Raw genomic sequence first — 27,755 nt, 5'->3', positions numbered from 1 at the left:
GAGCAACAGAACTTGGTCTCTGTTCCACTAAGTTGGCAGTTTGTAAATTGGCAGTGTTAGATTTCTAAAATATATTGAGTCAACAACATAAGCATCAATCTAAGTGCTAGTTTTGGAAATCAGCACCTAATTCTCTTCAAAGAGAATTCAAAAGATTAGATAGGTATTGCATGTTTTTCTTGGCAGGCTAGTAGGCGAGTTAAAGTATAAAGAGGGCATTATTCCATGCAATAATTGCTGCACCTACTAAGTAATATGTTAGAGTACATCTGAAAGTTTTAAAATGTTTCATTGTAGGTTATATCATAACCTCTTTAACTTTGTTTTTTAACCCATTCTAGAACACGCTGTTATAATTCTGGGCCTGTGGCACTGTCAAAGAGGAACATCTCCCAGGTTGCAGAGATCTTTAAAACAGAAGGTTACTGTGAGAACTGCGATAAACTCTTTGCCAATCAGGATCAGATCATCCAGCATAAGCAAACCACTCGGCATAACATTAAAGCTGTTACTACAATGGCAGAGTCCATCTTGATGTTCTGTCATATCAATGGAAAAAATAAAAATCAGTCTAATTTGTGGCATGCTGTGGATAGGTCACGACCACTGCTTAAAAGACACTTGACTTCTGATGAATCTACTAGCGAGATGGGCTTTACTCCTTCAAAACGGAAGAGCAATTTAAAACATGAAAATGAAGATCATGTAGCAAAGCAAAGTCAAGGTAGTGCCCACAAAGTAAAAGCCTGGTTTTGTGAGTGCCTTCGAAAGTTTTTTACAGAAGAGTCAGTAGAAAATCACATTTTATCAGCAAATAGGATCTGTCACAAGTGTGCTGTGTGTGGAAAGCTTGCTGAAAATTCAAGCATCATCCGCCTGCATATGAGTCGATTCCATGGGGGAGCGCACTTGACTAATTTTCTTCTCTGGTGTAGAGCATGCTCTGTAGATGTCAGAGAAGAGGATATTATGGGACATGTGACTGAATTTCATGGTGGACATAGTTACTATTATGAGCAAGAAGCTCCAGAAGATGAACCTATGCCATCTGCTTCTGACACAGCATGCATTTCTGCAGATGAAAGGAAAGACATTCCTAGTCCTATAGAACTCTCCCCTGAAAAAAGCCCTATTCTGGGAAAATGGCAATGCTGCATTTGTGAGGAGATGTTTGAATCTGAAGAAAGTGTTAAACAACATTGCATGTCCTTAGAAAGCCATTCATTTCACAGATACTGCTGTGGCTTATGTAGAAGTTACTTCCGTAAAGAAGTAACGCTACTGCGACACTTCCAAGAGCATCATAACCAGGAGATACAGACTAAATTCTTCTGTGGCCTTTGTGGTAATATCTTCTTTGACACAGAAGAAGAATTTCTAATCCATTATAGGGAGATTCATAGCATGGACTATACATTTGTGCCTGAGCAGGCAGAAATATCAATAAAAAAAGAGGAGGACTTCCTCCCAGTAGAAAAAGGAGACCTTTTAACCTGTGGTTGCCGAGCAACTTACATCTCCAAAAGAAACAGGAAGAATGATTATGAGAATTGTCAGAAAGCCATGCTGCAGAAAGGCAACTTGTGGTTTCGATGTTGCACTTGTTCTGCAACTGCACAGAATTTTGCTGATTTGAACAGACATCTCAACACTCACACATTAAAGAAACGTAGAGAAGAGATGTTTGTTGTTAGATGTGCTGCATGCAACAAAAACTTTGATGATCTTCAGGGCGCACATCAGCACTATCATGTGAAACACTGCTTCTTGCAGAAACCTGATCTATCAAGTCTTGCGACAGAATTTGATAATGCACTGTTCCAGTTCACAGCAAGTGGGTCTTGTGTGGACAGAAAACCTCACCAACTAAAATTTCAGACATCTCCACCCAAGACTTGGGAAAGACCACAGTTGTCTCCTCAGCAGGGGCAAATCCAGAATGAAGAAAGTGAGAGCTCTACATGCTTTGAAGAGCCTGAGGAAGGTTTGTACATTTGGGTTTTTCTTAATATCGTCTTAAGCATGCTCCATTTCAATGTCAGTATAAGCATATCGCATACCATTTGCCTACATCCAGCCTATAAATCAGTTCAGAATTTAATATTTATTATTTCTCATTTTTGAATTCTCAGTATTTGAGTTTCCAGAACTTGGACTCAACAATTCATTGTTATGTCCTATATGTATGAAGGCTTTAAAAAAAGACAAAAAGTAGGCAGATATGAGCACCCTGGGACCGAAACATTTAATTTTTAAATTAGGTGGGAACATAATTTGGTGTTTAAAGGAAGAGGACAACCCAGGACCCCAAATAGAGATCTAACTCCTAGAAATGTAGAAGTGGTCTGTAATACAACCACATTAAAGAGGAACTTGCCACCTCTGTATGTACAAATCTTTGAGCCTGGTAGTGCTTCCTGCGTGGGCAGTCCTATTATAAGATCATTGTGTGAGTTTCATTAGCTTGCCAAAAAATAATTTCAGCTAAGAATTTATATTCTTAGCACGTATTAGGGTATTTTTTGCCTTAAGCATGCACTTTTTTTTTTGAAGTTCATGTCACTTCTAAGAATGACATCAAGAACGCTGAAGGTGTACCTTGTGTTCAGAAATTGGAAATGGCTTTAATTACTTATGATGTTATAATGCTTTTGATTAAAAGGTTCACATTAATGTAGATATGCAACAAAAAGTATGTCTCAAAACATTTTACATGCATTTATACATGCAAGCAACTTAATGTCAGAGACTTAACCATAGTCAGAGGTGCACAGTTGAATATTAAAGGGACTATCAAAATGTCTCAGTGGAGGACAGCAGCTTTCTGTGCCTGCCAGAAAACTATCCAGCTCTACACCACCAAATAGCTAGATTCTACTTTGTCTGATTTGTGTTTTATTAAGTGCTACTTCAGTTGATTTTAAAACCATGCAATTACCAAATAGGATCATGTTTTGTAACTTTTAGCTTATAGAACAGTTGAATACATGAATTTGCAAAAGCATATCTTAAGTTGATGTATGTTGGTTGACCACAAAGTCATCCTTTTTATCCCACTGAAGATGATGAACTTCCTGATCTTGACTACCTGAGTACCATGACTCACATTGTGTTAGTGGATCTAGACAACTGGGGAAGCTTATTCACGCAGCTGCCAGCTAACCTGAACCAAGGGACATTTATCTGGGGCTTTCAAGGTAAGAAGTGGTTGAAGGAAACAGGAAGATGAGATTAACAAGTCTACACAGAGGAGAAATTCTTTGAGTGAAGAACAGGAGCTAGCAGCCACTAGGGCCCCTTTAGTTACTGTGTCACAGGCACCATGTAATAGAAATATTCTTAAGTTTTCTAACTCAGTCTTAACCTCCTCTGTTCTTACTATTTCTTTTAGCATATTGTTCCACAATTGCTGAATGGGTTAGGAATCTTTCTGTCTTCCCTGTTGAAGGTGACATCATACTAGCTTTTCATCATTATTGGGACAGCCATAATACTCAGAGGCTGTTTTCTTTCAGACTTCCAAGTCATTGTCACAATGTTATTTTTATTTTTAGTTCCAAAAGGCATGATTTTACATTTTTTAATTCTGTTTTGTCTCTGGCTTGCTCCTTAAGGATGTCCCTGGTCATCCTACAGGTATATCTCACATCTGGAAGATACCAGTAATGGTACTGGGTGATGGGTGGAATTCACATTGTTATGGGTTTGGAAGAAAAAATTTTGCCAAGTCTGTCAATAGCATCCCTCTAATTTGGTACTTTTCCTTACCTGACTATTCTTGTCCACCTCATGTTTTTTCTACTGGTTTTCTCTGTGTCTGCCTTCATAATTATTTCACCTGTGGTACATTAAATACTTCAGTAAAGTCTAGGTAAGGGATGGTTTGAATATATATATTGCCTGAGACATAAGCTTCATCTTAACAGACTTGCAGGAGTTGTCAGGTGTGTTTTATGCTTAGTAAACACTATTGCACTGCACCACTTCTTTACTTAATGTTCTCGATTATCTCTTGCTTTCAAAGATAACCAAGACCATCCTGAAAACTGAGAGTTTTCATTCTGCAGAGGCTGGACAGAAAGTCCTGTTGATGCCTGAATCACCCCACAAACACTCCCTCCCACTTAGAAACAGGCATTCCAGATAGCTGATGAGGGCAGAGCAAGTATGTCTGTAAATGCGAAGTTCTTCAATGAGCTGTGCTCCTGGACCTGTAGTCTACTATCTGGTTGTTAGAAGTTCTGGGGACCAGTCCTCTGGTCTTTTGTGTTAAAGTGGGTTATGCTCCTGAGTGTTGTGTTCTGCTCAGACATTACCTGTATTGTCATTACCTAGCTTTTGGCCTGTCTGCACAGTAACAGTATTCTTGTGCATGCACACAAAGCCACTGAAAAGACTGATCTTGAGAGGTTGGATTATACCAAGTAATTCTGGATTCCTACTTCATCCTTGCTGCCTGGCTGCTCCATTTATTTATATTCTCTTTTCTATATGGCTGAAAAACCTTTTGTTTTGTTCTTCTCTCTTGTAAGGCTTTGCCCAGCTTGACTTCTGGTCAAATTTCACTTCACCTCTGCACTCCTTTACTTCTAAGCCTCTTGTGATTCAAGATTTAGGTCAGTTTTTAGTTGCTTTGGTTTTTGTTTCTACAGTTACTGAATCCACTTGGCCTGGGAAAAATATTTTTTTCCTTTTTCTATGGATAAGTGACTATTAGGAATCTGTCTTGAAGAAATGTCAGGCCTATTTGACACCTGAAGTCCAAAGCTACTCTGTCTGGGTTTTATAGAGAATTATTTAGTAAAGGGTAAATTTACACAGTTATGTCAAATTTTCCCCACTTGAATTTAGACACTTGCTTTCAGTCATACTTTGTTATTCTATCTAAGTTACTCAAAACTGGTTTGTCATTAACTGATCTAAGTTTGTTTGTTATGACATGGTCTTCTGTGCTGTTACTATTTTCCAAGGCTAAAATGCTCTGTTTTGATTTAGAAAAAAATTGGTTGAACCCAGGAATGTCTGAACTGTGTTGTTGTCAGAAATGTCTCTTCTCTAACCTATCTGAGAAAGAGAAATAATCCATAGTATGATCTTAGTGTTACTAGTCTGTTGTAGGAACCTCTATTAATACGACAGGCTTACCCTAGTTAAGACAATGCTCAGGGATATCACACAGTATGCTAGAGATTGGAAGGGACCTTGAAAGATCATCTAGTCCAGTCCCCCTGCCGGGGCAGGAACACCTAGATAATGTTACACAGGAATGTGTCCAGGTGGGTTTTGAATGTCTCCAGGGAAGGAGACTCCACAACCTCCCTGGGCAGCCTGTTCCAGTGTTCCGTCACCCTCACTGAGAAGTTTCTTCTCAAGTTTAAGTGGAACCTCTTGTGTTCCAGTTTGTACCCATTACCCCTTGTCCTATCATTGTTTGCCACTGAGTAGAGCCTGGCTCCATCCTCGTGACACTCCCCCTTTATATATTTATAGACACTAATAAGGTCACCCCTCAGTCTCCTCTTCTCTAAACTATAGAGACCCAGCTCCCTCAGTCTTTCCTCATAAGGGAGATGCTCCACTCCCTTAATCATCTTAGTTGCCCTGTGCTGGACTCTCTCCAGCAGGTCCCTGTCCTTCTTGAACTGAGGGGCCCAGAACTGGACACAGTATTCCAGATGCGGTCTCACCAGGGCAGAGGAGAGGGGAAGGAGGACCTCTCTCGACCTACTAACCACCCCCCTTCTAATACACCCCAGGATGCCATTGGCCTCCTTGACCACAAGGGCACAGTGTTGGCTCATGGTCATCCTGTCGTCCACTAGGACCCCCAGGTCCCTCTCCCCTACACTGCTCTCTACCAGGTCGTTCCCCAACCTATACTGGAACCTGGGGTTGTTCCTGCCCAGATGCAGGACTCTACACTTTCCCTTGTTATATTTCATCCAGTTATTCCCTGCCCAACTCTCCAGCCTGTCCAGGTCTCGCTGGATGGCAGCACAGCCTTCTGGCGTGTCAGCCACTCCTCCCAGCTTAGTGTCATCAGCAAACTTGCTGATAGTACACTCAATTCCCTCATCTAAATCATTGATGAATACATTAAATAATACTGGTCCCAGTACTGACCCTTGAGGCACTCCACTAGTTACAGGCCTCCAACTAGACTCTGCAAACTCCAAACACAGGCACCTGCTGGCACAGCACAGCCCATGTCAGTGCCACTCCATTTCTTGCAGGAGTTGAAATTTCTTCAGCAGGGTTGCTGCATGTAGGCTGCTTTGTGGGAATCACCCCTGGAGCACTTGAACTGAGAAACCCACAATGAAGAGTTAAATGGTGATTAAAATGGGCCATATTCATATCGGAGAATACTTGAGCAGTTTATTAGTATCAAGTGTATTGTTACAGAGCCTGGGTAAACTAAGGCTCCCAGACACATCTGGACTTATTGTTGTAGGTGCCCTCTCATAGTAATGGTTTACAGTGTTACTTGATGTATGCTATTCTTGTTATTAGGCTGTGACAATACAGTGACATCCCTGTCTTCTTCTGCTCCTCCCACCCAGCATTTCGTCAAACAACATTTCTGATTGTATTTTTGTATGATGCATTTGCATTATTTCTGTTATTCCTATTGCTAACACAGGCTTAGCTTTGCTTTGAGTTCCTCCATTGTATTCCCCAGGCTCTCTATTGTTTCTGTTCTCAGATATCATGTCCCTAACCCATTTGTGGTATAGTCTGACAGTTCTGTCACTGTTTTCAGCTGTCCTAGTCAAATATCTATGTTGTACTTTTATGCTGCCAAAAGCTAGGTCTGGCGATTACAAGTCTCCCAAATAGCTGTCACAACAGATGAGAATGACTTGTAAAAAGCATTTTTCTCATGGAGGGATACATATAATTTATTACTGTGTAGTCTGTACTAAGTCTTTGAGCTTTGAGATGATTTTTGTTATCCTCTTATAGCCATTAAGCTGAAAAGGTGGGGGAACAAGAGAAATCTAATGAAGATTGCTTCTACATCTTTGTCAGACTGGCAGTGGGCAGGTTGGGAAAGCACAGTGCTCTGCAGCCCCATGAGCCTTAGTTCCACAGGTGCTCACATGAAGTGTGATCAATGATTGCTTTCACCTTCCATTCAAAATCCTTTCTCACATTCAGCCATTCTATCGTCTGGCAGTTACAGCAACATTTTTTCCTCCCCACTGCAGACCCATTATTTCTTAGCAATTGGGAATGTTATGAAATTCTTATTCACTCTCTTCAAATTGTCCTTCCATTTGTTTGTCTCCTGTTTTCTCCTCTTTTCTTGAGAGACTTGCTGCTCCTTTTCTTTCTCTTGCAACCTGTTACAGCCTGGTATTTTTATCTGTAGCAGGCCTTTTACTTGGCTCATCTCTGTTATCCAACTGTTTTCTCAGCCAGTAATTACATGTTTTCAGATGCCATTGAGAAAATTGCCATGCTTATTTTTTTTCCCCAGTTGTAGCTTCATTTTGCTTATCTCTGACTTCACCAAGTGTTTGTCAGGACTCTAGCATTTGTTTCAGCTGTTGCTTCAGTTCTTGGATTCTTAAACAGTTCTGACATGTGATGTGTCAAGCAGTTCAGTCTGTTGAAAAGAATCTTGGGCATTACAGTAGTACAGGATTCCCTTAGAGAAACATTTGTTACTTGTACTGTGTTACCAGAGCTCCTTTGCTTCTGCATATTAACCGTAACTGTGCTTGTAACTGGGGAGAAAAGTGCATCCTGTGTCTAAAAGCACATAATGTCTAGAAGATAAGTTTTTTTGGGATTAGAAATAAAATTCATACAAAATTGAATGAGATGCTAGCTACTTTTTCCCTCTTTGCTTTCTAACCCAAGAATAAGGGTTCTTCGGGGATTTTGGTTATGTGTTTGTCTTTCACGTTGATGAAAATACTGATTTCAAAGCAAGATTTATCTTTGCTTTTCACTTACATTCTTGGTTGATGGGTCATTTCTGTTTGTTTTTTGGGGGGGAGGGGATGTTGGTTGGATTGGGTTTTGCTTTGTGGTTTGGGGTGTTGGTCCGTTGGTTTGATTTTTATTTATTTTTCTTCACCGTTTAGGAGGCTACAGCAACTGGAAACCTCCAGTGCATTGCAAAGTTTACAATTACCTTAAGAGGATTGGGTGTTTCTTCCTTCATCCACGTTGTGGTACCAGAAGGGAAGCAGCAGACTTTGCTATCTGTGTCCATGTAAGTTAGTGCATGCTTGCTTTATTGTTGTACTTCTATACCCAGAGAAGAAGGGCAAGTGATATGTGTTATTGATGTTAAGTACTAATTACTAGATGACTGCACAGGACTCCTATGTCTGCTACACAGAATAATAAACCTGTTACTGAATTGAATGAAGACAGCCTGTTGAGATATGATGTTACGTTTTTTTTCTTTCCCTAGGAATAAAACTTAGCCCAAGCAGGACCTCAGTTTGTTGTGGAGGGGAAGGAGGCTGGGTAGGGAATGAAGAATAAATCCCCCACCGCAGATCTTACAGTTTCAGAGAAATGTACCTCCTTGCCTCTCTCTTCAAGTAGCCCAAATCTAGAGCCATTTTTCAGATGGAGTTGAATGGGTGCCAGTTTCAAAGACCCTGCTGGGCTAACAAAGAGCACTGCCTCTGTTAAGTAGACCTAAGGCTTTGACTGGGTTGGGAGTGGTGCAGGTTGAAGGACAGGAATCTGGGATGCCTTGGAGTTCTTAATATAGTGAATATCAGTTAGATAAAATTACTTGAGAATGTAACTATATGTTTTGCAGCAGTGTTTGTATATTACATTACACTTTTTGCATAGCTCTTAAAATGCACTGCACAGGTGATTTATGTGAAGCTGATTCTGAAATGCTGCTCTCTAGGAATTTGTTCCATATTCCATCTGTACTGTTCTGCTAGCCATTTCCTGTATCTATTGTCATATGTATAGAATAAATGCAATGTCAAGCTATTGAAATAATGCCCTTCACAGTGGTATAATGTGCATTGGACCATAAAAGTGGAGGCAAGTTGCTGTAGAAAGCTTTCCTATGAAGATGTGTCTTACAAAAAGCTCACCAAACCCCACAAGATAAAAACATGATCTCAGTTCAACGTTTGTCATTTGTTTCCATATAGGCTGGTCGTCTGGATGAGCACCTGCCCAAGCAAATTCCTTTCACTATTCTTTCTGGAGACAAAAGCTTCCTGGAACTGGAAACTCAATTTAAAATGACTCAGCGGCCAGCTCGCATCCTAAATCCCCACCATATTGAAGGAGACAAGATGTATGCCTTGCTAAACAGCATTTCTGATACCACAAAAGGTAGAAACTAACATTAAACACAATCTTTCCAGTTGATAGTTCTTTCCAATAAAAGATTTGAACGCTTCGTGCTGTAACACAAGCTGTTGCTTTGATTCTTGTATTGTACTGGTATTTCAATGAAATATATATCAGAAAAACAATTTTCTTGGGGCAAGCTTTGAAATCAGACTTAATTAAGCATTTTTGTTCAACATAATGATTGTTCTTGCTTTATTCTTTATTTATAGCAGGACACAAACGGTTGTTTCAGCCTGAAGACTCCTTTCTAGTTAGATGGAAGCTGTTTAGTGCACTCTTATGTGCGTATTTGTCAATTTGTACTCAAATTTGCTTTGCTTGGTTTGTTCTGGGTCTGAAACAAATGTGAATCCATTTGGAGGTAAAACATCAATGAAAACTTTTACATTTTCTGGAATGCCACATTCTAATTTATGGCATGCTACAATGATCACACTGGTTTTACATAGGATAATCAAAGAGGTTTGAGCTAGCTCATTTTCATGCAAAGGATACTAGAGCTGAGATGAGTTTTAATAATTCTCAGTATTTTAAAACACTTTGAAGTAGAGGTTTCCTAGAAAACAACCTGGCATTTCTCTGTAGACACAATGCTTTTCCTGGTTTCTTGTGGTTTTGAGGGCTTTAAATTGAGTGCATGTTACAGAAGGTTGAATTGACCCTAAGCTGCTTTCACAAAAATACACTGCTAGTCTTGATGCAGGTGTATGAGAGCTATCATATGGTGCTGCTGTCCTACCAGGAAGACTGGAGTGGAGTGTTAGTGCTGAATGGTGAGTTGGCATCAATCAATTAAAGTGAAAAAGAACAGTTAAATGGTTTCCTGAGGTAAAAAAAAAAAAAAAAAAAAGATCTGGGGGGGGCTGGAATTGATTTATCTGCTTCTGATACAGAAAAGGTGCTGATAGTGTTTTCTGGTCACCCCAATCATTTGCTGGTCTAGATTTTTCAGCTGCAGTATGGAGATGTGATTCCCAGCCAGAAGGAGCCATACCAGTAAAATTTGTTGGCATAGTGAATTACAGAACTGTAACTTCCACTAGTGCAATTCATTTTGCTCAAGGGGGAAGATGACTTTTCTCTGCAGTTATCCATAAAGCTACACATGGAATCATTGCATTTCCCACTATGAATGTTTTCTTTGTAGAGCATATTTAAATTCCTAGATTGATAGATTTCTTTGAATGTAATTATAGCTATAATTGTATATTAATGTGGGAGGCTGGTTTTGCTTCAGGACCTTTGCATATTTTCAGAAGGAAGAGTTGGAAGTGAGGTGGAACTTGCAAGCAGTCAGTTTAAGTCAATTTAGCTGCAAGTCAGTTTAGCTATAGGGGCTTCCTTTCTTGTACAGTTTGTTGTGTGATTTGACAATACCAGATGGTGAGGAGAGGGGGATGACCCTTTTGCTATGCAAGGGTACTCCAGCTCCCTACCTGGCTAGTTTGCCAGTATAGCTTTATTTGCCAGGGTACACTGGCTCAGAGGTAATGACTTTGGTCTGTTTTCTGTGTACAATTTACACTCCAGCAATTATTTTTATATTGGTTTTGCTTTCAGAAGATTCCTAATTTAACCCATCTTTTGACGTCCTTTACTATGTTAATATTTAATTTACTGTTAGGGTGATGGGCACTACTGGGAGGCCCCAGAATTTAAGTTACTGTTGTGCATCCCACTTAAGTTATGCATGGGGTTGTTATTAAAAATAATACTTTGAGTTGGAAAGTGATAGAATTGTGCATGAGTCCCTTGGCTGTTGGCATTCCCTGTCAAATTGTAAGGAACGGAACTCTCTTGAGCCATCCTTGTTCCCCTTCTCCAGTCAGGGTCAATAGGGGGAGACCCAACAGTGAGAGCTGCCTTTGTCCTCTTCCTGTATTAAACCAGGATGTTAAAAAATTCAGTTTTGCTAACAGGCCTATGGTTGCTGTATAGTGGGATGATGTTACCAAAAGCCTGTGAAGTTTTCAAGAGATAAAGCTACCACGTAAGACACACTTCATTGTGTGGTTCAGCAGCACCAGCAAGCATTTGCAAGTCTTAGTGTGGCAAGGCCAGTATTGGTGGTCTGAGATGGAAAGTGCAGTGTATCACAGGCTGATTTAGCCTGTTGTCCTGTTACAGAAATGCAGCTGAATATAAGGAAATATAAATAACACTTGCTTGCTTTGTGACTTTCTCAAGCCTATGGCTATTATTCTGGGAGAAGAAGTAAGTGAGAAACAGTTACAGCAGAGAACTGTGTTGAAAAATGTAAGGCAGTTGTTGATTTTTGCATGAGCTGCAAAATGAAAAAGCTATTTCCCTGAATCGCCTTCACCAAGCTGTCATTAGCTTGTGAGCAGCTGGGTTGTGTTTGAATTGTGGCACTATCTGGCACTTACACCTTGTGAGCCATTTTACTGTGTCAGCAGAACTGCTGTGGGAAGAGTGGTACATGCATTCATTTTAGAATAAATAGATACAGTTCCTGCATATGCTGCAATAGGTTATCAACTGTATGTTACCTTAGGAAACTATTGGCTGTAGTGGATGCATGAATTTCCTTTGAGGTATGAAAAGAGTAGGCAAGATATTTATTCTTATTTGCTCTCTTCTGCTGCTAAACCTGAGTTCATAAAGACAAGGTTTTTTATGTTGAAAGCACAACATATGATGGGAGATACATGCATGTTAATCAAGTGGCTTGAGAAGGGTAGAAGAGTTTTCAGTGTGTCCTTTTGTAATTCCTTTGCAAAGAAGAGTTTGTAGCGTGCAGGAAACTCCCATTATTCCCTTTTGTCTTTGCCCTTGATATCTAGTCATGACAGTACTGCTACAGCTTATACTTTAAATGAGTGCTGGATGATGTTGAGGGCAAAGCTGATGGTAGGTTATGGGGCATCAGACTGATCCTGACACAGACAGGAATGCAACAACTTCTTGATTCACAAGAGTGATTTTTTTGTAAGTTGGTGGTTCTAACTTAACTGTATTTCTCACAGTCATGTTCAAATGACATCCTTTAATGGCTGAGCTCTTAAGTAAAACAGACTTTTTTTAATAATAAGAGGACCAAATTTTTTTTTTAGTATTTCTTCTCCTTTCTTTTAGAGCCATGTTGTCTCATGAGACTGACAAAATCAGTGATGTAGTGGTGTACTGTTGTCTGGCAAACAACCAACTACACCTCTTTCACTCACTGTCCTATGAAGTTTGTTTCCACTGTGCTCAAGTGGAATTGTCAGCCTGCATCTTCAATCTGCTACTATTGCCTGAAGTGTTTAAATACTACTGAATGCAGCTTCTATTAGAGTTTATATTTGAAAGAGCAGTATTTTAATTTGTCTCAATGAATGCTGCTAAGCTTCCCAGCTCCCACTTTCCCCAAAAGCTTTTGGTCTACATACAGCCAACAAAAGAATTTAAGAGAAGTTCAAGGATTCATTGACGGAAGACACTGAGAATAATTCCTAGCCTTCTCAGTAGTCAAGTTTTTGTGGGTGTTGAGGTCCAATATTAATACCACATCTGACCATATGGTGACCACAGCCTATTGCAGTAGGGAGAGATAGGAAAGTCACCTTTGAGTTGTAACCTTGTGTTTAGCTACAACAGGAAGCTTTGGTATGTCAGTGGCATCTCTTGTGTGCATCTTTGAACATATGTATATGCCCTACGGAGAAAACAGTGTATTAAGAACCAAGATAATGAGTCTGAACAAGAATTGTAGCCAAGTGGATGAACTCGAAAGACCTCCCCCACCCAGATCACATAAAAAAATCTTCAAGGTTTAGTTTAATTTGGATGTGGATTTGAGAGATGTCTAAGATGAAGGTTAAATGAAAGTCTGAATGACCATCATGATATTCATGGTATTGGCTTGAATGAACAGGTGAATGAGCATCTGTATGGAGAGATGCATACTGCGAAGCTTTAGTTTGCCTGGAGGAAGAGAGGTCTTGTGTATTTGTGACCACTCAGCAGGGAGTAGCTGTACTTGCATTTACAAATGATGTTACCTAAATGAAGAAACAGGAGATTTGAGCAGTAAGTATTGGGGAGAAGTATGTAAGAAGGATCCTGCTGGGACTGTTGAAGAAGGAATAAAATAAAGGATTCTGGAAGCCACAAACAGTATTTTAAAGGCAGTATGATCACACAGACTGAATGTGATTGCTACTGGAGGTAAGGATGCGGTACTTATCTTGAGGTTTTGGCTAAGTAGTTACTAGGATCCTGAATGAGGTAACTTTAATGGTATCCTTAAGGCAAAGTAGATCTAAAACTTCAGGAATCGGCTGTAAAATGAAAAGATCCAGTGGTGGAGAGACAGCAAGTTAAGTGTGATATTAATGTACATTGGGATGGGAAGGAGGCAGATGAGATTCGGAGTTACTGAAAAGGAGAGTTGTAGGAGAGAGAAGTGATGGTGTGAGACTGCACACTGAAGCATGTAGTCAGGTCTTGAGAACTTGCATGGCAGGGAAGAGGACTAAGGCTGGGGAAGGGAAATCCAGTCTAGTGAGGCAGAGGAACTGGTAAACCTGATGGAAATTAAGGGGATGGTGGTGACCTGGGAGGCTGCAAGAACAGTCTCAGATATAGGTGGGTGTCCTGGGTTCAGCAGTAGCAGTCATTTTTCCCCTTCTTGGTAGCTGGTGCAGTGCAGTGTTTTGACTTTCAGCTTGGGAACAGAGCTGATAGGTGATGTTTTGGTTTGGCCAAGGACTCTGCGAGGCTCATGCTCTGCCAGGGAGGAGGGGAAGCCAGGAGGAAGCAGAGACAGGACACCTGACCCAAACTGACCAAAGAGGTATTCCATACCACAGCACGCCATGCCCAGGATATAACTGGGAGTGAGCCGGAAGGGCTGGGAGTCTGCGGGGTTGGAGGAGGTATCGATAGTGATGCCCAAAAAAGAACTGTCGTGGTTTAAACCCAGTCAGGTAATTCGTGGCCCTCCCCCTGCTCTGCATGTGGGGCACGAAGGGTTGAGATGTGACTGGATTAATAGTCACTCGTCACAATGGTGATTTATTGGCTCTCAGAGTTGTTCTTCTTGATCTCACAGCTTCAGAATGTTGTAAGTTACGTAGTGTCCTGGGTTCAGCAGTAGCAGTAGTGATTTGTGTTATACCTTAGTTACTAAACTGTTCTTATCATGGGAAAAGAGCAGGGGGAGGGCAAGAAAGGGGGGGGGGAAGTGAGCGAACGAATTACCTGACTGGGTTTAAACCACGACAGTGGGGAATTACACTGAGCCATTTGGGCAGCTAATCCAAATTCAAGCTGTGGCGCTTTGATGTCAGAACAGCGGGTGGCGCTTGCATGCTGTGAAAGTTTACCAGGCTCTTGCCAGAGCGGGTTTCTATGAGAGACTCATGAAAAGTCAAAAAATCACTATATTTACTCCCATCTACAGGGTTAATCTTTCTGATCTGAGTTGTATGTCCATCCAGAATTTGCTTTCCTATTTTCTTTTTTTTTTGTTCCTCCAGCAGGAATTTGGCAATATGGGAGGACAATAGTGAGCAGGAGGATTTGAGAGAATATATACAGTCAGAGTTTCTTAGCTGTTGTTTATTTAACAAAATGTACCAGAGAAGAGGCCATATCTTAAGATTTCTTGGTGGAGCAACTTGGCAATTGCTTTTTCTCTGACCCCAGAGGAGTTGGGAGCTACAGAATGTGCTAAGTATTTTAACAAGAGAGACAGAAAATGCCCAGTTTCTCAAAATTAAATGTTCTTATTTAGGCTTCATCATCAGAAGGTGTCAGCAGTACCAGCAGTATATGCTGATGAAGTGTGGGCTGGATGAGGAAGCTGTGAGGTGGATTGAAAACTTGCTGGATGGCCAGAACATGGTGGTCAGTGGCATGAAGCCCAGTTGGAGGCCAGTAACCAGCTGTGTACCCCAGGGGTCAGTACTGGGTCTGGTGCTGTTTAATGTCTTCACTGATGGCCTAGATGGTGGAGCAGTGTGTACCCTCAGCAGGTTTGCTGAGGACACAAGCCTGAGTGGCAGCTGATACTCCAAAGGATTGTGCTGCCATCCAGAAGAACTTGGACAGGGGAGAAATTGGATGACAGGAACCTCATGAAGTTCAACAAGGAGAAGTGCGGAGTCCTGCACCCAGAATGGAACAACCCCAGGCACTGGAGGACAACTAGCTGGAAAACAGCTTTGCAGGAAAGGACCTGGGGGTCCTGGTGGACACCAAGTTGACCAGGAGCCAATAATGTGCTCTGCTGGCTGAAAGTTTAAATACCCTGGGCTGCACTAGGAGGACTGCTGCCAGCAGGTGGAGGGATTGGTCTTTTCCCTCTTCTTAGTACTAGTATGGCCACAACTAACAAGTTCTGAGCTCCCCAGTACAGAGTCTGTTTGACAGTATTAAAAAACAATCTGGACATACTCCTAGGCAGCTGGCTGTAGGTGATCCTGCTTGAGCAGGGGGCTGGACAAGAGGCTTCCAGAGGTCACTGCCAACCTCAGCCATTCTGTGGTACTTGCATAGAGTATGTTCTTAAGTGTTACCTATGATCTCCTTGAGAGCAGAGTTCGGTTGCAGGGTAGACACACTGAGTAGCATTAGATCAAGAGCAATGGCCTGTCCCATGTGGAAAACCTGTCCCATGGTTTCAGGTCTTCTGACTTGAAAATGCATCTCTTCCATCAGTTGGCCTTTCCTTCTCTTCGGATGACAAGTGCTGAGTTCCACACTAATACTTCTTGCAGTCTGGCCCCTAAAGAGAGCTGATTCCTTATTTGTTGGAGCATTTCTGCCTAGGAATTTTGCCTGCGGACAGTTTTTCTTCTGACTGTTACGGTCTTACTCCTGATTCCTATACAGCCATATCAGAACATCTTGAAATTCTTGTCTTTACTGCTTTTGTGCCTTTAGTCTTTGCTTTGTGTAGGTTTGGGGAGTAGGGAGGTGAGAGAGGGGGGAAAACACTGAGGACAAGCATGTTTTAGGCTTTGGATAAGGAAAGTCTCAGTGTAATTTAAGATACTGACAAGCCTTAGTGTGAAAAGCTCCTAAATAAGATTTAGTACTTTCTTAGGCACCCAGATTTCAGAGAATTCAGTGACTGCCTTCATGGGAAGTTGAATGTGCATTAGTATAATTGGGTAGAGGGGAGAGAAGTCTTGCAAATAATGACCAGTGAAGGCAGAGTGTAGCTCATGAGACTTTTAACATGCTTTATAAACACATTGACTCCAAGCTGATTTTGTTGGGTTTTTTTTTTACACCTCAAACTAAGAGAAAATCATCAGTATTAATTGTATTCAAGTTTCATAGTTTCTGGCAGTGGAATGGTGGTGTCTTCAGCTATGCTTTAAGCAAACCTGCTCTCTGTGATGCTATAACTCTCAGGCAGTATTTACTTACTGCGTATCAGGTGCAGTGATAAATCATGAGCCAGGCAACTTGGTTTTGAAATGTTTAAATGTTTTGCATGCCAGTTTGCATATATGTCTGTTCCAATATGAATGTGTACCCCATGTTATTACAGGGGTGTAATTAAGGTGGTGTGACTAGCAAAACATTTTGGTAAGATGAGGCCTGCATTAATACATGCGATGAATCCTAAACTTTCTTAAGGAACTTGGATAATAACTCTATACCCTGTTTCAGCATTCATAACTGTTCTATTTGACAGTAAAGTCAGCTTAGCTGCTGATCTGCTGCATTCTGAAAAATGAGCCTCAAGTTAGCCTGTTGCCTGGGTTGGGGAAGCCAGGAGTGAGGAAATGCTGTCTCCTAACAGCGGGTCAGTGGGTTGCCATCATGGCTGCTTCTGTGGTGAACGTTCGCTGACTCTATAACCAGTTCCAGGAATGCTGACTTCCTTAGTTCATATCTGAAAGAAACTCCTGGATTTCTGACTGTTCCTATCCTTTGCTTTTTAACCATCTATGCAAGATGCCAACCAGAATAATATTGCCTTCTGTCAAGTTGCCTTAAAAAACAAGCCTTCAGAAACGTGTGGTTTTATTTGAAATGGTAGCAAACCAGGGACCGTTTTGTATGATTCCTTACTGCGCCTGCTTGCAAGAACTCAATTCTTCCATTATGCTTCTGCCAAGAAATGAGTTAAAGAGAGATTGCCTCAGCTGTTATACCTCTAAACAGGTACAAAACTTTTTAGAGCATTATGGGATGTCTTCCAGGATGGAAGATTAAAAGGAGGGTTAAAAAGGGATAAGCTAGTTGTGCAAAGCCTTTTCTTTGCACTTTCCCTCCTTTTCAGAAGTGATTGTAATGACTTTTTTTTCTGGCATTGTGTGGATTTTTCTTTCTTTTGCTTTGGAAGATGGTATAAAAAATAGTATCTCTTCTGCCAAGAGATAGTAGGCAGCTGCATAAAGAATTCACAGATAATCTTCCAAGTGACCGGAGAAGGACCATTTTAACTGCAGTGTATATCCACCTATTTCTGACATCTTTGTGGGCTCCTGATCTCTATTTGATACAAGCTGTTGGAGTTTGTATTCCTGGAATTGGGAAAGTCAGCAACATTGCTGTTCTAAGAAGATATATGTGTCAGAGATTTTAAAACAAGTTTTAGCAAGTGTACTTGTCGCTCTGAATACCTAACTTGGGTCATTTAAGATGCATAAGTCACACAGTAATTAGATGTCCATATTGAAATGTTCTTTGCTTTGTTCTAAATTTAATCAGAAGCACACTGGTGTACTAATAAATGTGATGACTTTAAGGGAAGCGCTTCTGTTGGTATGACTGTAGGAGACCTAGTTGATTGCAAATACTGGAAGACCTCATTATAGAGGCCATCTCCCAGAATAGCAATAGCCTGTAGCAGGAGAATGAATACATTATGTGACTCATTGACTTGTTTTTATTTTTTAACCTGTAGTTTACTGAGACTGTTTAAAGCAAACAAAAAATCCACCTTAGATACACTGATCCCTACTAGACATTTCCAAATAGAGCTGTCATTCTGGAGCGTTATGAAGAGCATTAAGAAAGGGAAGGGTGGTGGAATTTTGCTTGGGCTTAGCTATGATGCGTTAGCAGGTTAAACTAAATGTATTGACTTTTTTCTTCTGTGAGACTTGAACAGCATCTGCTGAACTACACAGTTGAGTTGCAACAACAAAATACAGCCAAGATCACGTGTAGGCAGAGACACTATAGGACTTCTTCCCATAATTAAATCCTTGATACTTTGTAGAAAGTAATGTCTTTTTTTAAGTATTACAAGAAAGCAAATGCAGCAGACAGTAAAAATAGCTCATACACCTATTATTTCTTGTTACCACTTTAAAATAATATACAATTGTAGCAGTCTGCCTCTAGATTTTAGGTAGAAAAAGAAGGTAGCTGAGAAACTGTCTCTTGAGTTACTGTCTTAAATTACCACTGTAATGTATTTTTATCTTGATTTTTCAGACCATGACAAGTGTACTTCTTCAAATGCAGCCTACAGTGTTGTTACAGTAAGAGAAGTGCAAGAGTGGACTGTTACCTTTTTTTTTTTTTTATTTATTAGAAGCAGTGTGTAACTTATGCTTCATTTGTGCACTTAAGGTTCAGATAGCGAAGAGGATGAAGATCTCAAACTAACAATGAAGAGGAGCTTAGAAGAAGCAAACGAACAGGCAGGTCTGTTAACTTTTACTTTTCTGTGTTCAGGGGTGCTGTTAATTATGGAAGATACAGAAACAAGAATACACTCAGTTTTATGGCAGGGGTCCTCTTAGGAATAATCTCTAAAATACGCTGGGAAATCCTGAGCAGTCAAGAACACTGTGAGTTATAAATATATAAAATAATAATTTCCTAACCTCAGAAGTAGGCCACAAACTCAAAATTGATATTATTGGTGCACCACAGGGTATTGTTCAATTAAAGACTTGTCTGAGCTCACTTTGTACCAGTTTAATGTGACTTGACTCAGAACAGAACCACTGACTAAATAGTTGAATTTCTGAATAAGTAGTTCAGAATTAGGTATTATATCTCGGCAAAGCACTCTGGTCTCCTAAAGAGCTGTAGATTTATGCAGAAGTTTGAATCAGCAGCACAGCTGTCTGCTCACATCATATCTTGCCTTATTTGAAATTGTTTCCATCCTTTTGCTGTTGTGCTTAGTGGTGGTTCATACAACATAGTCATTAATTTTTGGTTACAGACTACAGTGCACTTTGAAAATAATCTATTTTTCAGAGGCTTGACTCTGCTCTTCCACCTGATGGAAATACAATTATCTAAGAAAAAAAAAAAGCAATAAAGAACTCATACAGAGTCAAGATAAAACTGGTATCTGAATCTTACATTCCCAGAATATATTCAGTTATACGTTTACTAGCTGTTATTAAAACATACTCATCTACAGTACTGAAAGTCTGCTGTGCTCAGGTCCCCCTAGCACAGTGTATTGGTATCAGGTAGAGCTGTGGCACTTCGTGCACACAGGACATCCCAGTTCCGATGCAGTGCTGAAGGCATTTGACCTTATGAAGCAGCCTGGCTTCAGCTGTGTTCACTGCGTGGTTAGTGGCAGTTCCCTGTAATATCAGGGTAAGAGGAAATGAGGCGGCAAAATCAACCCCAGAAAGGGGTAAGCAGGAAAAAGCACTAGCAACTTCTGGAGGAGAAGAAAGCGAAAAGCAAGTATAGGAGGTGGAAAAAGCTCCCTCAGTAGCTCCAGGGAGTAGAGAACAATGTGGGTATTGCTGTGGAGGTAACTGCATGCTATTAGCAGCAGAGTCACAGTTTGAACTTTATGCTTGATTCTTGCACATGCTCAGTGGCTAACTGACAAAATATTTTAATGGAGCAGTTGTCTGCAGGTGCCTTTCTGCTTTGTTTTGGTTTTGAAATTTCTTTTTTTGCTTCTGTGACCATGTAATACTTCACTTTCAGAAACCAGTATACCTTTTTATCAGTAGTACTAGATTTACACTAAAGTCCAGGTGAATAAATACGGGTCTGCTGCCATGACAGAGCATTCATTGGTACTCTTTTTTCCAAATCTAGGTCTTGGATAAAATAGCCCAGCAATAATTAAAGCTTTAATATCTCTTATGTTAATATATATAATTACTGTTTCTTCTGTTGTAAAGACAGCTTTTCTAATGGGATGTGCTTGTATCCTCCTAAAGCAGAAGATTAATAATTCAAGAATGACACTGTGTCTGAAAGCTGCCTTAATTTTTCCATTTATACCACTGGTATTAATATTTACTGTACATATAAGCCAAACAATTTAGTGCCCAAAACAACCAAAATGTAATGCAGAAACCAAGTGTCTTTTTTAATATTATGAAAGGTGTTTAACCTAAATCAGATGCGCGCGCACGCACACACACACACTATTAAAAGTGTTACAGCCCTGATCTAGACTATTCCACTGCTTATGTCTGGCCTTCCTAGCAAGAGTGACAACAGTGGTGCCAACTTAGAGTGTAGATACAGGAATATCTATTGATAAGGAGCTGGAATGAAAATACTGAAACTTCTCTGCTTGGCTGGTGGTTTTGTTTTAATACTTTATTTTTCTTGGTGGGTACATACGGGTTCTAATCTTGGTATTACTTTGATAAGTAAATATGTAGTTGCATTATACTCTTAAATTAATCATTGGGCTGCCCCTAATTAATACAGTGGAAGGTTGTAGAGGTTGTTCCTGTATTTTCAAGTGTTGAAAAGATTGCATAAGCCAGGAGGAGGGAAAATACTTTCATTCTGTTTATGTTGTTTTGCAGTCTCCTGACATTGCCGCACAAGTTGACGACTGTTGCTTTATGTAGTAATATTAATGTAGTTGTGTTTAGTACTATTTATTGGCCGTAGTTTGAGGTTATATTTGGGTTTTGTATTTATACAGAGCAAGATGCAGAATTTGAAGAAGCTATCAGGAGGAGCCTTGAGGAAATGTAAATGAAGATACTTCAGTGCACTAACACCATGTCATCAGAGCTGCTTACCGAAATGGAAGCATGTTCATCTATTTCCAAAGGTTCAGAAATACCACTTCAGAACACATCTGTATCTTTCATTGTTACATTTATAATCTGGTGTCACCTGTCATGCTGATGAACAGCTGGAGTATATGGATATCTGCTGCAATATATTGTGTATGATAAAAATATTTTTTTAAGTTTTTGCATATTCTGTTTCTAATGGGAGATAACTAAATCTCTCCAGTCTAGCTGTACAAGTTGTTGCCTAATTAGTAGGCTGGTCTTACTAGGTATTTTGGGGTATTTAGTTGTTCTTTTTTGTTTAAATTGGTTCTTGTATCTAATGTTTCTGTCATTGTCTTTACATTTTCATTTGGTCTTTGCAACGGATAAAAATAGTAAACTCCAATTATCTCAGATTTGCCTAGCTAATCTTGTTATAAAGAGAAGCTTAGATCCCAGGTTTATAAATTGAACACATGGCCTAACTCTTGCCTGTGGCTTGTCTCACCTCGTGGACCATAATTTTGCCTATGTCATGTTTGTTATAAATGTCAGATGCAGGACCACAGGCTGTACAGTTAGCATGATAACTTTATTTTTATAAATGTATCTGTTTTTTCAATAGTAGTGTGGTAGAGAGCTGGATTTGGTGGGTTAAACTTTGAGAAGTTCTGTGCCTCTCCCTGATCTGAGGATGGAACAACTTTTTAATGGAACAGAAGCTAAATAAACTTTCTAGTTTCTGTTTGAAACAGACATGAGAGAATTTAAGGTGATATAAAATGATGTAATATCATTTTAGGTCCCTTCTGTTCATGAAGAGGTGGCCTTGGATAAATGAATGTAAATGTGTTAATTATTTTTGTACTGTCCTTAGTTTAAGGTGCACAATTATTTGTGTTTTAAAACTGTTATCTGTCACCTTTCTCAGTTCCTTTGTTTAAAAATACCTATGCAAGCTGTCCAGCTTTACCAGGCTATTGTACTTCAGTTAGTGATTGCTGTCAATCAGTAAGAAATCTCAGTGTAATAAAATGCAGCTTGATTATTATTGCTTATCAGCCTGTGAGTTTGCTTCTAACTGCTGTAATTCTAAGTATTTATTATACAAACAAGTACTACTTGTGGAGAGTAAGATAAGGGCAAGGATAGATTTTTCTCACTCTTGATTCCAAAGTCAGAATAGCTACAGCTATGTGTCTTCATGGTTGGAAAAGCTGCAAGACTGGCACTGCTTTATTTCCAGTCATGATTCTGATGTAATTGCCATTTCTGAAACAAGTAGAATTAATGAAGAATCTAATGAGTTACGTCAATGTTCTTTAGCAGAAAATAGTTTGAAGGCTTCCAGTGCTTTTAACTCTGACACCCAGGTGGTAGAGTCAACAGGACCTCTTGATGTTTTTCCCTTCTGCCTGCTGCTTACTTTCCCACTGCAAGTTTAGGATTCGTTGCACCCCTGTTTAAATCTGGGTGTGAGCTTCATAATGTTGCTGAGGAAGCACTATTCAGGAAGAGTTTGAGTTGCCTGTAGCTACTGACTCAAGCTAAATCAGTTCCAGATTTTCCAACACCAAGTTCTTCTAATAAGCAGTGGAATGAGACCGAAAAATATTCAATTTCAAAACCCTCTTGGTTCAAGTTATAGAGGCTTTTGGGTAGATGGCTTGTTTGTTGTTTGTCTGTTTTTTTTTTAAGTGCAGACCCTGAAGTTTCAAATTCCTGTCACATGAGATGTTTCTAGCTTAGAAAGCTCTTTGCTTGGCTTAACAAATGCTTAAAACCTGGGTAGACTTCTGTTCTCCAGAGTCTGCGAAGTTAGATTTTGATCATGTGCTTTATTCCTCATAACGCTTTATTCTGTCATATATGTAAAGTTTTCTTGTACCTGATGGGCCATGACTTAATCAGCCTTGTGTGCACACACATTGCCTATACTTGAAGCTCCAGTTATTAAACAGATTGTATCAGCCTCCTCATCTGTTTACCAAAACAAGTATCAATCCCCAGCCACTGCTGCTATGGCTTTTATAAAACAGCTAAACAGAGGTCTAGTCTCTGTATTCTCTTTATGTTAAAAGTAGTCTCCAGAATTATCAACATACTGAAATTTGTCCTCATTTCCTTTGGTCTCTTTTGAGGTTCTCTTATCTCTCTGAAGTTTTTCTTTGCTAAGTTTTCTGCCATCACAGGCTTGTGATACTTCTGCTTCCAGAAGAACAGAAAATTGGGTTCTTAAAACACTGTGTGTACAGGCATGTGACTTGTTGCTCACCAGCATCTTGTGGTGCTGCACCTTGATCCTCAGCTGAAAAAAGTGTCTTGTAAGTCGTTATGTTCCAGGACTTAATGTTTCTGGCTGGGGAGTCTTGTTCAACTGGCTTAAGTTTTTGAGGTTTGCCCTGCATATGCAGGGAGATTTGTCAGCATTTGCAAGCACATCTCATCTGTTAAAAGGAGCCTGCCCAGCATCCTTTACATTTGTACTGGTTGATCTGCGCAGCCCTCCTTAGAGAATTTGCTTTTGTGGTGATGTTTGAGTTCACCCTTCATTAGTCCAAAGTAACCCTGTGGAGCTTTTTCATATTTACCTTTAATGATGAAAAAAGTCTGATCTCCACCTGGCTACCACCAGCTGTTGGCTTTAATGCTCTTAATTTCTGCCCAGTGTATGTGCAAGTCTTACAAAACTGAAATGGTGACAAGTCAAGATTGCTGTAAGGCTCTTAGTCTCTCCGGTGCTTTTTGTGCCATACTCCTTCATACAAACCAAAATCCCTCTTTCTGGTCATTTTCAGAGATGAGATGCCAAACAAGTCAGTGCAGCTGTTAGGAAAGTCGCTGGAGCAGCACAACATTGTGCCTGCCTGATGGCTTCTGAAGCTTAATCATATTTAAAGGAACTAAATAAAAAGTTGAGAAGAGCTTGCTGTAAGCTGCTTGCTTTGTATGGGTTTGTGGGTGGTGGGTTAATTTTCTCAGCTCTTCAGGGTACACAGACACAACCACTGCTGCTCCTATAGTGGTCACAGAATGCAAACCTTTACCCACTCCTTACCAAATATGGTGAAGTTTGTGAAGGTATGAAGTTAGGCTATTTTCTTTCTTAAAAGGAAAGTGTTCTATCATCTGCTTGTGCTGTCCTGGCAATGTTTACAATGACTGCTGCAAACCGGAGGAAGGTGAGGAGGATGGATTGTTTCAAAACTAGTTCAGAAAATTGGCTGACATTAGCACAAAGATACTTTCTGGCAATTCTTTCCAGCTAAGCAGCTTTATTAAGATCTGCATCTGCATGATTTCCTGATGCTTCTGAAGATCAAGTTTCCTGTTGAAATTCTTCATTCAAGTGATTTAGAGCTTGGTTCTAACAATGTTGGTCAAATAACATGGTCTGAGATACAGTAAAGGTGGATGTAAACAAGTCAGTTGTAGCAAGTACATGCAAAGTGTGCACTCAGATGGCAAAGCTCAGTGTACATGGAGCTTTAATGTGAAGCTCCTTTTGCAGATCTGTGCGAGTTCACTTTGACTGCAGTATCCTCATTTCTGGGAGTCCTTCTGTACGTTTTTCTTTTGCGCAGAGCCCCATTGACAATCAGCCCAGCATCTGCAGCTGTACAGAATTCACTGGCTCACTTCCTCTTCCACATTGCTTCTGAGCTAGAAGACTCCAGTCAGACTTCTGACAGGCTTGGGACTCCAGAGCTTGTCTGCGCACTAAAACAGTGATGTGAATAAGCAAAACCAGGGCTAGCTTGGATTAGCATTGATAATGATAGCCTTCAAGACACAGTAGCACAGGTTCCGTGGGTGCTAAGTGAGAGGGCAGCCCACTGTGAGAGTGGGTACATATTTTGAGTGAAAAGGTACCCTAAAAACTCACATTGATCTATCTTCACTGCTGCTGTGACAGCACTGGGGAGACTGCAGGGTGGCTTTGATTGGCTGTCCCAAGCCATGGCTGCATCCTTCTGGGTGTGGGAACTTCTGTGTTTCCAGAAGACTTGGGCATAAAGACGTTTTTTCAGATGAAGTTCCTGTAGATGAAGGGAGGAATTTCTGGCATGGCATTTCTTGGGTGTGGACTTTCTCTTTGATCCTATTCCATGACAACTCATATGTAAGTGTTGGGGTATGTGTCAAGGTATATATCAGGGTCTGGAATAAGGCAAAGCTGGAACTAAGGTACTATTTAGCAATGTGACAATTTGTAGTTTTTTTGCTGTAGATCACAGAGTCATCTCCATGGCTCTGGGACTTCCACAGATCCATCAGATGCCTGAGCCCTGGGAAAGTTGCTCTTTGTGCTACCTCAAGGGACCTTGTGCCTGTGAAAGAGACTCTTCTGTATGTTGCTGTTTTGCAAATGGCACCCATTTTTTTACAATGTTGTATTTTAAAAGAGACATCCAGCAACTTCTCTGCTGAGGTGGCAATGCTGAAACCATGAGACAGGCACCCTCTGCTCACATTATTCTTGCTGGTGCCTGCAGCCAGGGCTGTGGGCACCAACATGCCCTCATGTTCATCATGTTCAGTACATGAACACAGCTGGGGAGAAGATGAGGAGAGTGGGACATGGACATGATAGCACCAGCAGTCATCAGGCCATCACTGCTTTTCACCACAGAGAAGAGGAGAGGAAATCTGTGCTTTGTTTCAGATGTGGGGTCTGTTGCCTCATGGCCTTGAAGGACCTGGTTTCTGCCTTTGGTTTCCCCAGACTTCTCCTAGCTCAAGTGTAAGTCACTTCTTCCAGAGACAGATTCCGATCTTTCCAGTCCAACTGTCTGCCATTTTGGAAAAGTGGTGACAACTATCCCTTTACATACCTCAGCAAGACAGAGGGGACAGGGGACAATCTAGCCCTCCAGAGAACAGAGCAGTGTTCATGGTCCTTCCAAGTTTCTAGATGGCAAAACACCCTGGGCTGCAAGACACTGATGTTGAGGCTTGTCCTGGAAGACTATTTTTGTTTCTGAACCCATGTTTTTGTTCTGTGGTTTGTGCTATTCTCACTTCTAGGGTGAAATGCCATTTTACTGTCAAAGAGGGTAAGTCATACATGATGTGTTTGGAGCAACTACAGCTGTTCTGTGCTGTGTTTCGCTGCAGCTTCTACCTGTGTAGAATTAAGTCCCTGTGCAAGTTCAAAACATGTTCATGGTGGCTTAGCTACTTTGATTTCTGCTTTTTAAACCCAATCTAACTGATACTTAACCAATTGGCATGGGAAGAATAGAAGGATCCCAGGAAAAATAAATGGTTGCAAACTGTTTGTCATGGCTACAAAGGGTTTCAGTTTGGGGTGGAGAGTGGTTTTTAATCATATTCTACAAAGACTGTAGAGAGATGGATGGAACAATTGTTCAAAAGAAGTTATTCCCATGAGCTCACAGGCAACAAGCCTTACCCTTACTAATCCAGCTACACAAAACAAAGGAAACTCAGGCAATTAATTTAACGAGAGCGCTTGGGACATGATATCATTCTGAATGGACGAGCCTGAGAAAACGGCTATTTTGAATCACAGTGGTATAAGCACACAAACAGTATCCCTGTGCAACAAAATCCCTCTCAGCTGGGTGCCAACAATTAGTCTGTTAGAGCCGGGGGTATCTGCCCAAACCTGGACTTTGGGGATAAGCAAATTCCTTTTTAAATACTCACTGTAGTAGCAAGTAAAGCCCAAGTGTGGCTTGAACTGTTGGAACCAATGCTCCCAGCAGGAACCTGAAGTACAGGGGATTCTGTGCAAACTGTTGGCTAAGCTGGTGGGTTAAGCACTTGCCAGAGAGAAGGCACCACTTTGTACAGTCAAGTTTCATATGATCTCGGAATAAATCATTGCTATGAGTAGATCCACTACCCTGGCTACCATGAAATAGAGGGATTTTTCCCTTTCTGGCACAGAGAACATTAAGCACTTTTCTTTCCAATAAGGCTTTTTGTACCACCTTGGATAATAACAGATGGTGGAACAGCTTCTTTTCTGCAGGTAGTCAGGGGCCTGTTATGCTTGACACCTGATAGATGTGCTGTAAATGGCAGTATTTCAAGTACCTTGTTTTTAGGAACACTGTTCAGGTTCTGCCTTCAGCAAGGACTGTCTCTGCTTTACTTTTCTCCAGCGTTCCTCTCCCTTCCAACAGACTTCTGGATTTTTAAAGCACTGTTTTCTTTCACCCATTTCTTGAGTTTTCAGCTTTGTAGCTCACTTTTTGAATAGCTTTACATGTAAGATTTGGGTGGTGGTGGGCTTTGTTTCCTTTAATGACCGATGTTCTGAGAGGCAAATCCTCATACTAACAGCTACCATCTCAAACAAGGTTAATACTGTTACTGAAAATCTCACTGTTCCTCTCTTAGCTTCTGGTTTAGCAAGAGGCAGTTTGTTGCTTTGAGCTGGGCTGGGTTTTGCTGTTGTTGTCACGCTGGGGACTGGGGACATAAGTGGGGCAGTTTTGGGGTCTC

General features: G+C 40.6%; 1 protein-coding gene across 1 annotated transcript in view; it reads left to right on the top strand.

The window, feature by feature from the left end:
* The window catches only part of LOC134167457 (E3 SUMO-protein ligase ZNF451-like), a 35,661-nt gene extending 13,323 nt beyond the window's left edge, over nt 1-22,338 (top strand). The window contains exons 10-15 of the mRNA XM_062626129.1: nt 342-1,984; nt 3,063-3,197; nt 8,097-8,227; nt 9,144-9,330; nt 18,898-18,972; nt 21,200-22,338. Of these exons, the coding sequence (XP_062482113.1) occupies nt 342-1,984; nt 3,063-3,197; nt 8,097-8,227; nt 9,144-9,330; nt 18,898-18,972; nt 21,200-21,252 (2,224 nt within the window). The 3' untranslated portion in view covers nt 21,253-22,338. The remainder of the gene's footprint in view (nt 1-341; nt 1,985-3,062; nt 3,198-8,096; nt 8,228-9,143; nt 9,331-18,897; nt 18,973-21,199) is intronic.
* The last annotated feature ends 5,417 nt before the right edge of the window (nt 22,339-27,755 follow it).

Source organism: Pezoporus occidentalis, unplaced genomic scaffold (assembly GCF_034315485.1).
Source record: "Pezoporus occidentalis ecotype Australia unplaced genomic scaffold, CSIRO_AGI_Poc_V1 ctg29, whole genome shotgun sequence".
NCBI lineage: Eukaryota > Metazoa > Chordata > Aves > Psittaciformes > Psittacidae > Pezoporus > Pezoporus occidentalis.
This window is presented reverse-complemented; position numbering and strand designations above follow the sequence as displayed.